General features: G+C 40.8%; 1 protein-coding gene across 1 annotated transcript in view; it reads right to left on the bottom strand.

Moving 5' to 3' along the window:
- Nucleotides 1-815: 815 nt before the first annotated feature.
- The window catches only part of LOC116940276 (long-chain-fatty-acid--CoA ligase 1), a 43,143-nt gene continuing 34,702 nt past the window's right edge, over nt 816-9,256 (bottom strand). The window contains exons 17-21 of the mRNA XM_032949853.2: nt 9,059-9,175; nt 7,651-7,794; nt 6,874-6,975; nt 6,615-6,686; nt 816-4,246 (exon numbers count right to left, since the gene is read on the bottom strand). Of these exons, the coding sequence (XP_032805744.1) occupies nt 4,106-4,246; nt 6,615-6,686; nt 6,874-6,975; nt 7,651-7,794; nt 9,059-9,175 (576 nt within the window). The 3' untranslated portion in view covers nt 816-4,105. The remainder of the gene's footprint in view (nt 4,247-6,614; nt 6,687-6,873; nt 6,976-7,650; nt 7,795-9,058; nt 9,176-9,256) is intronic.

The raw sequence follows: 9,256 nt of genomic DNA, 5'->3' as shown, positions 1-9,256 counted from the left end.
CAGCTAACATCAGTGGTATGATAGCTGAACCAGTTCAGCACAACTCTACCCACCTGCACTGACCAATACGGTTAAATATTCAAAATAAAAGGTTTTTGGGTTAGACCGCGTCAATATAAGTGTCAAAACCCACCACCACCACCACCACCCAAAGCCAACCAAGTAAACAAAACGTGCCAATTCGTTACTTCAGCCGACCGGTGGTGTAGAGTAAATCCACCTTTTAAATTTAAGTACTACGTTTCACTGTTAAATCGCCCGATGATGCTGGATGCAGCGAAACATAGTACTCAAATTGTAAATGTTGTGGATTCACTCAACACACCAGTGGGCTGAAGTAGTAACTAACTGGCACGTTATGTTTAGGTGACAAACTTTACTGGTTGGCTGTGCCGGGTGGTGGCAGGTTACGACACATTTATATTTACGCTATCCAACCCAAAAACCTTAATTATGAATATTGGTCGTGAAAGCCTACGTGTCAAACTGACGGTGGAATATCGTGAAATCCTCATGACTGACATGGAGAGATCTTGACTTAAAGCTTTCGCGACTGCAGGAATGAATATTCTTGGGTCTTTCGGTAAGTCACGTAGAAAGGTTCAAAGAAAAAAACTAAAAACTACGACGTTTTGAAGACGACCGCTTGTGTTGCGATCGAAACGTAGTTTTTGAATATGTCATGGATGGGTCTTCATCCAGCAGTGGATTTACAAATGGCTGTAAATAAAAAAAACACACTAAATCACACTTGTGAGGTGCACTTCAAACCAAGAACGCTTAAACATCATTAAGACACGGTGGATACAAGAACGTGTAGCACACCCTGAACATTTTATTCAAGTTCAAACATTGATAAAATTGTACACATCACAGCTCTTTGCAAAGTTTCACAAGTTCAGCCGATTAAGGCATAACTGTGCTTATTGTACGACTGTACAATTAACACGTACAAAGCCCTTTTACCCAGGCACATCGTCATGACATTTAAATCCATCCTTTGCGTCACGTGAATACCAGATTTAAAATGTGTTTATATAAACATCTTTAAATATTTCATATTTCAGAAAATGCACTTGCAATAAATTCAAAGCACAGTGGATTTCAACGCTTGAGAACAATCTTTATGTCAGGACAGATGACTGTCAATATTGTAAATTACAAAGTCAACAAATCTCTTTTTAGTGTTTTGCTATAAGCAAAATTGATGTGAACTCGACTACAGATATATAATGAAATGTCTAGGCACCAAACCAAGAAAATAATTACAAGGTTTCAATATTACGCTCACGCTAAACTTATAAAGGGGGGAAAAGAACACACAAACCAAAACGCCAAGTGTGAATAATATGAAATGCTAACAGGCCTATTCATGTTTGCCAATGCTAATGCACAAATAATTAAAACAAGAGTTGTGTATCTAGGTACGTGCATCAAGACCATTCAATAATTCATGATGACTATCAATTACAAAACGCTCTAATCAAATTATATACAGTACAATGAATTTCAATTGAGCACTGCATTGTAGCAGATGTAGCTAAAGCAGGTTTTTTTTAATTTAGGCAATATACCAAAAATGTAATTGCTATCTTAAGTACCATATTCAAAATACAGATAATCCAAGAAACATCAGTAATTTAAGTTTAGTTGCAATAATTATTCACAACTAATGCAAAGAGTAAAACGGCACACACAATGCAAAAATGGCTTCATGCCATGTATCTGGGGATGGTATGACAGGGACGTGAAAGATAAGGTCACAATTAAAGTGGATCTTATCCCTAATAGTTCAAGAGATTTGACAAAAGTCAACACGACTTATGACAAATTATAATGGATTCCCACCTACACTATCTATTCAATGTCAGTTGCTCTTTCGTTTTAGTAAGATAGCACGCATTAACTGATTTGGCAACACAAGAGTTTTATTTTTTTGGTGGCAACAAAAGGTATGAACTAAGGAAAAAATAAGTCATCATATATACTTATGTCTGGTGCAAACTCAATGCAGTCCGACATGGCACGTTTAATTTGAGCGGATAGGTGGGAATCTAGCTTCATGATAAGACCCGCACTTCTTTAAGTCCTCTCTCTCAACGTTTCACACGTTCATTTTGCGGGCACAATTCTACTTAGGATTTAGTACAGCAGATTTTAACCTGCCTAACAATCGCATTAAAACCAAATAAGCTAGTCCCAAAAATACCCAGCTGAAGCTTGTATAAGCCACTTTGCATGCCATATGCCAAGAGACCAGAAACGACTATGCGCTCCGTAACAAAGATACAATTTCCATAACGTAGTCCGACATTCAACATTGCATACCTCGCACATTTTTATTCCAGACATGGTAATAATGTTGGGGTGGAGCAGTGGCGTGTTCGTTTGCACAATGCACTGTAAAACTGGTGACCTGAGTTACATTCCCTGACACGGCTAACATCAGGGGTGATTGATATATGAACCGGTCTTGAATAGCCCCAATCACCAACCCGCATTGACCAGTATGGGTAAGTATGGTCAAAGAATCTCTCAGAGCCACATGGCATGTTGATCCTTTCGCACTGGATTGAAAATTTGTATAATTATATGGCTATAATTAAAAATGAAATAAGATTATACTTTCACAAGACAGATGTGTAATACAGTAGTTGCATAATTTAAAGTGCACAGTTATAACTATGCACAGTAGTTGTATACACAGTACAATTAAATTTTTAAAAGCATTTAATCATAAAACTCCAATCCATTTTATTAGTCTTCAAAGCAAACATCACGCGAAACACTTATGTGAATGGCATACGGGAGAAGGTAGAATAATTGCATCTGCTGTTTTGAGGCCAGCAACAAATAGTTTACAGTTATACAGCATATAAATGCCACTTCATTCTCATGTCACAAGAGGAAAAGTGGGGGGGGGGGGGGGTTCAGAAGCTTTTTGACTTTTGCACATTTATTAAAATCTCACTTCAATACTTATGTGCTCATGTAACACTATGCCACAGTTCATAACCAAACCTTTACAGCTTTTACCTGTATTTAACACCTACAGAAAAATAAACAATCATTACTTAATTTATCAAAGCCCATTGGCCAGTATTCACAAGTATTCAACATCTAACAGCATTTCAAACATTTACAGAATTTTAATAAGTCTTGCTTTTTCACCAGCTGTGAGATTTAAATTGTTACTTTACGAGTCTTAATTGGCAGGGCTACACTGCTTGATACCAACTGCTCAACTTTCCGTCACGCTCACAGAATTATAATTGTTCTTTTGTTGCCAACCATGCCACAACTCCTCAAAGCCTGTATTCTCCTACAATCTACAACAAATGCATGTAGAATGAGAATCGTGTACACTTTTACTGTAGCTAGACATAAAATGACACCTCTACATATGGTTTTGTTATGAGTAAAGTGATAAACCGATTTCCACCATTCTTCCTCAATAGTACTTTGTTTGGAAGAACACAAATTTCACAGCAGCCCTTGAAACATGGTCCATGGGATAGCATGTCTCCCTCTACACATCCCTATATACCCTGTACACAAGATTCGTCATTTTATTTAAAATAACATATTCTATGTTAGCAGATCAGTGTCTCACAAGACAGAGGTAGCAAAATAGCGAGCAATGCAGTCTCCCATGTCGTGGACCATTACAGTAAAAGGAAAATCAAAGCCGTCTTCCTGCCTTTAACACAGTACCTTGTGTCTGTCCAACTGGTTAGTGTTTTGTAAAATGTACTCCTTAAATTCTTTCCAGTTGTCTATCTTTCGAGGAACCATCTACAAAAAACATCTATTGTTGCTGGTTAGCTGCGTACATACCTCTGTTACATTTTTTGATCTTAAGGATTTCCCAACACAATAAGCTGTAGAAAATATGTACACGTATAAAAATTATACATTCTCCACCCCCTCGTCGATCGAATCAATAGCATCCATAGCGTGACAGTTTTGTGTTTTACAAATTAAATTTAAGATTTTTCACAATGTCAAAAACAAGGCATGATTTTTTTTTTACTTCTAAGCCACCTTCACAACAGGCCCTTCAACAAATGCCCGAAGGAGACGTTGTTTCTTCATCTGCCAGAACTCATACGGTAATGCCAGCGTACAGGCTGTCTATTTCTGAATGAAAGAACTTGCATACCTCGGCCCGTTTCACTTTGAATGTTGGCGTCAGAAGTCCGTTCTCAATGCTAAACAGGTCTGAGTGCAGGTGGACAGCTCGGACCTGCAAGCACAACACCACATGCAAACATGGCACTCACACTTAGATTCAGACGAGGTTCATCAATGCAAATTTACCTTCAAGCAAACTACAGTTGTCACAATTTATCCAATTGTCAAAGAATAACATTTCCAAATCGCTTGTGGTAGAATAGATTTTCCCCAGGGGATTTGGCCAGGATAAAAAAAAACCTAAATAACTCCCCCAAGTCAAAGGTACCATGCCCTCTGGAAGGCTGGGCTTAACTTTACAGATATGCACATGCATTCCTATCATTCTTACACAAGCATATGCTTTCTGCTTTTACATTGATTAAAAGACCCCCCCCCCATAAATGTATGGAATTGTAGCTGAATTTCCAAATATGAATCGACATCAGTGCAAAATTGTATTACGTGATTATAACAAGCGTAGTCCATGTTTTTAGGTTCGGCCAAGTAGTGTTTTTCGAAAATATATTGTCACCAACGATGCCACAAGTGACAAAATGTTTGGCATAAAACATACATACTCCTAGCCCAAGAACACAGTATTGGCTATGAAGGCCTGCTTTAAATAAGGTACAGTGCTCTTATTTAATTGGTGGAGTGGTAGCGTAATGCTTAGCACAGTATATGACCTTACCTGGTGACCAAAGTTGGATTGGTGGTCGCGGTTAAGATAAGTGGCACATAACTGAACCGGTCCTGGGCATTCTCAAGGTAAACTCAGCTCTTACCATGTAACTGGAGCATGTGTGTAAACTTCAGCATTTGAGATACATATGCGCTGGGCGAAGCAGTCCACACCACCTTATCTTGTGCTGTGCCAGTCCTCATTAGGTGAACAGTAAAGCTATCACCCCAACCGTTGGGAAAGTACCATCCGAGGACCCAATCAAAACCATCACCTTGCCATACATAGCAGGGGCCACTAAAAAGATATTCAAAATCATGAGCAATCACAAGGTCCAGGTTCGATTTAACAGTGCATAAAATTCATGATCTGATCCCATCTGTGAAGGATGTGATCCCTGACATGCAATACCCCGATGTCTACAAACCAAGCTGTATCTGCCAATGGCAGAGCCAGGATTTTCAGGTAGGGGGGCAACCCCTCCAGCAATGAAAATTGATAGGAGTTGTTCGAAAGTAAGGACTTGTCCCTTGCTTTTTATTCGACGCGTGTGCGTTGATGGCGCAGCCATCGATCGAGGGTCGAATTCGAACCGCGGTGTGTGATCAGCATCGCGCTCGCTGAATCTATGCCTTCGGGGAAGTCGTGTACTGTATACGCAACTGCAACTGCGCACAATTCTGAGTCACTTATAACTGCTTTGGGTCCATAATTGGCAGTATGTAACGGCAGACTAATGTCCTATCATCTCATAGAGTCCCTGGCACATAATAATATGCTACACAGTGGCAGTGGGGGGGGGGGGGGGGGGGGGTCGCAAAATGCCGATTTATTACTAATAAACCTGAATGATCCGATCGAAATCTATAATTTCGATCGGATCATTCAGGTTTATTAGTAGCACGTGCCACCCCCCCCACCCCACTGGCTCCACCAGCGGTGTCTGCGGCAGTAGTTACAATGGGGAAACTAAGAGACATGTCTTGGACCGTGTTCGCGAACATAAGGCAGATCTGAAACACGGTATGACCAATACCTTGGCCGTGGCTGATCATTGTTTTAATGCGGTGGGCTCACACGAAATTGATTTCTCTCAGACGAAGATACTTTGTAATACCACTGGCTATCAACAAAGATTCGTTCATGAAGCCATCCATATATATAGATAGACACAATTTCAACCGAAAAGATGGGTACAAACTGAGCAATCATTGGAAGGACGTCATCAACCAGTTTAAGTCATAATTGGCAATCATGTTCCCATCCTACCACCTTCCTATGTTAGTTGCGCTTTACGCCCATTTCAAACTTGCGCTTTCACAGTCACTTCACGCGCCGGACCCCTTGGTTGAGGCTCTGAGATCTCCCATTAACATGCTAATCTCTCTTTAATATGCTAATTTTCACCTGGCAGCCCTTTGATTGGTGGAAAACGAACCACCGTCGGGTTGGCTGTCCACCACTTACATTATCATTTGCTGCTGATATTTGGGCTACGCCCATTTCAAACCCTTATAAACGGTTTGCCTTGGAAGCTAACCCCCATTTTTCTGAAGACGACCGCTTGTGTTGCGATCTAAAAGTCGTAGTTTTTTGTTATTTTTCTTTGAACCTATCTACGCGACTTCACCAAAAGACCCAAGAATAGGTGAACAGCACTTTCCCCAAACGATCTGTTCAGTCTAATTTGGAGACTGTACACATTATGCAATTTCTGTGTGCGTAGGGTTGCCTGGTGACTGGTGTTGTATGTTACCTGCTCAAACGACTTGAGCCCAGCCTCCTTGCCCAGACGCACCATGTCGTGAAGGATGGCTGCACGAACATCCTGCCGCGAAAATTACACTTTTATTACCGACTGCGTTGAGGCCACTGCGACAAAACACGTGACAATTGGCGCACTAAACTTTCACTGACTTTTATAATTGCTGTTAAACTTACAAAAGTTAAGTTTCCTCGATTCAAAGACTAGTGCTCTCCCTAGCAAAGCTGCTGCAAGAGTTAGGGGCATTCACCTTGTTTATGAACACAGAGTTTGGGTTACACTTGATGCCTCGTTTCTGCACCCAGCTTGGCAGAACCTCCATGTCCGGCACCACGATGCACACCAGGCAAGACTGAGCAACCAACAAAATCAGCTTGCGTCAATATCAAATACCTGCCAAGAAAGGCATTGGTGGCGTGCCAGCGCAATGCATTTGCACGGTTTGCGTAACGCCGAGCATGTACACACTCGATTGTATGCATAATTATGCTTTGTTGCAATTTTTACACAAGTCTCAAAATTAACATTTAAGTAAAAAGGCTTCGTCTTTAAATTTAAGTAAAGCCAAAAAAACCTGATGCTTTCCTGAAACGATTCTTTGCACTCAAGAACTAAAATGGGAATGTCCATTGTTTATAGTTCCGTTGCAATCAGTGGGACAGTGTGTGCTTACAAAAGTACTTCGTCTCATTTCCAGGCCACCAACTGCTCCTTTGCCAACACCACACAGTGGTCACATGAGAGATTATTTTCCAAACCGCTGCCTATAGGACAAAATGTAAAAGCCCATAGCGAACAGGACCGGTCCAGATATCACTCATCAAGAATGTTTGTGAACAGGTCCTGGATTCAGAGCATAGTGCGGTAACCAGTGCGCCATCCTAATTGTTTTGTAAGTCATATATATTATTTAACACAATTTACACGTTTTAACATGATCCTTCACTTTGCAGCTTTAGAATAGTGCTATAAACTGTACTGACTAAAAAACACATTGCTTGCACAATTCAATGGCGGAGCTGTTTACCTGCAGGCTGTCTCCGTGCACGAACACCTGGGCCACGGGCTCACTGCGCACGTACACCGTCTCAATCTTCTCTGGGGCGATGTACTCTCCCTGCGACAGCTTGAAGATGTGCTTCTTCCGGTCAACAATCTTCAGTGTTCCATTCTAACAAACAAACACACAGGTCCGAAGCATGGCAAGGTGAGCGAGTAAATGCATTTTTAGTTTGTTGTTGTTCACCATGCTGCTACCACTATAACACAAGCAGATGTCCGAGTGTTATTTTTAATAATAATCTGCAATCCACTACTGGATATGAGGCTATTTTTTCTTTAGCATTTACATGTGACCATATCTGAAGATGCTATGTCGAAACAGATTTATCTTATGGACAAAGGCGATTAATCATAGGCAGAGGAAAAACATGAATGTCCAAGACTTGAACAGGGGGCGAGAAGCCAACAGCATGGATTTTTATTTGTGCATTTATTTATTTATTTCAGGAGGAAGGGCCCAATGAGCTGTCAGGCTCTATTTCAAGGGCGTCCTGCAACGGCACACGGTATAGATCTTAGTTACAAGCATGGTTATATAGGCATGATATAAACAGCAAGTATCGGGAAGTGAGATGAGGGCCTCCCCATGCCGTGTCGGTCATATCACACCTATGTTAGCCGTGGCCGGGAATCGAACAGGTCGCCAGATACACAGTGAATTGCGCTAACCACTGCTCCTTCATTCTAGCCATGAGTTTTGTTATGCTGGTATTAATATTCAAAGTGAAAAAGTATTGTATAACTTTATGTTCATGTCAGTAGCAATTCATTTTTCAAGCACTGTATCGTTAATACACGAATTATTAGTATGCATAATGCATGTTCACAAAAAAAGCGTAGACTGTTTAAGAATAGAGTACGTTTATACAAATGAAAACATGAAACAACACGATGGTAAGAGAGAGAAAAAAAAAGCACTCGGTGGCGAGATGTCATTTCCCCTTGTCTGATATGCAGTAGCTTGTGGAGTTTGCATGTTCCTGCTACCTGTGGTCGTGTGGCGTTTTCTCCAGGTCCTCGATTTTTTACCCTCCACATTTAGAAACAAGCATTTACATTATTTGGCTCCTACAAATTCCAACATACAAGCTACTTTGATCAGCTATCATGTGGGACCAGATTGCCTCTGAAAAGCACCAATAGCCAAGTGGTCTCTACCTGGTGAACAAAAGAGGTCAGTTTTTTTTATTATAAAATTGCAACAATAACTTTCGAGAGATTTCATTGATTCACTTGGGAGGGTTGAATTGTTACGTAAACTATTAACAAACTTTTATCCAGCGGTATATTGTCAAAAGCCTGTAAATGACTAATTTCTATTATCGTGCTATTACAGTGCCCGTATAGGCATGCGTAAAAGGGGCAGAACTCACAGGCAGCCACTTGCCGATGTCGCCCGTGTGGAGCCAGCCATCCTCATCCAGAGCCTCAGCGGTCCGCGTTGGGTCCTTCAGGTAACCCTTGAACACATTTGTGCCATAAACACACACCTGCACACGCACACACACAAATGACCATGAATATATTTTCATGTTTCTATAACTTACTTTTACTACGAATATTTTTTGTTT

This window comes from Petromyzon marinus, chromosome 8 (genome assembly GCF_048934315.1).
Source record: "Petromyzon marinus isolate PM22_M1 ecotype Great Lakes invasive population chromosome 8, UKy_Petmar_22M1.pri1.0, whole genome shotgun sequence".
Classification (NCBI taxonomy): Eukaryota; Metazoa; Chordata; class Hyperoartia; order Petromyzontiformes; family Petromyzontidae; genus Petromyzon; species Petromyzon marinus.
Note: the sequence above shows the minus strand (reverse complement) of the source record. Positions and strands in the feature narration are given on the sequence as shown.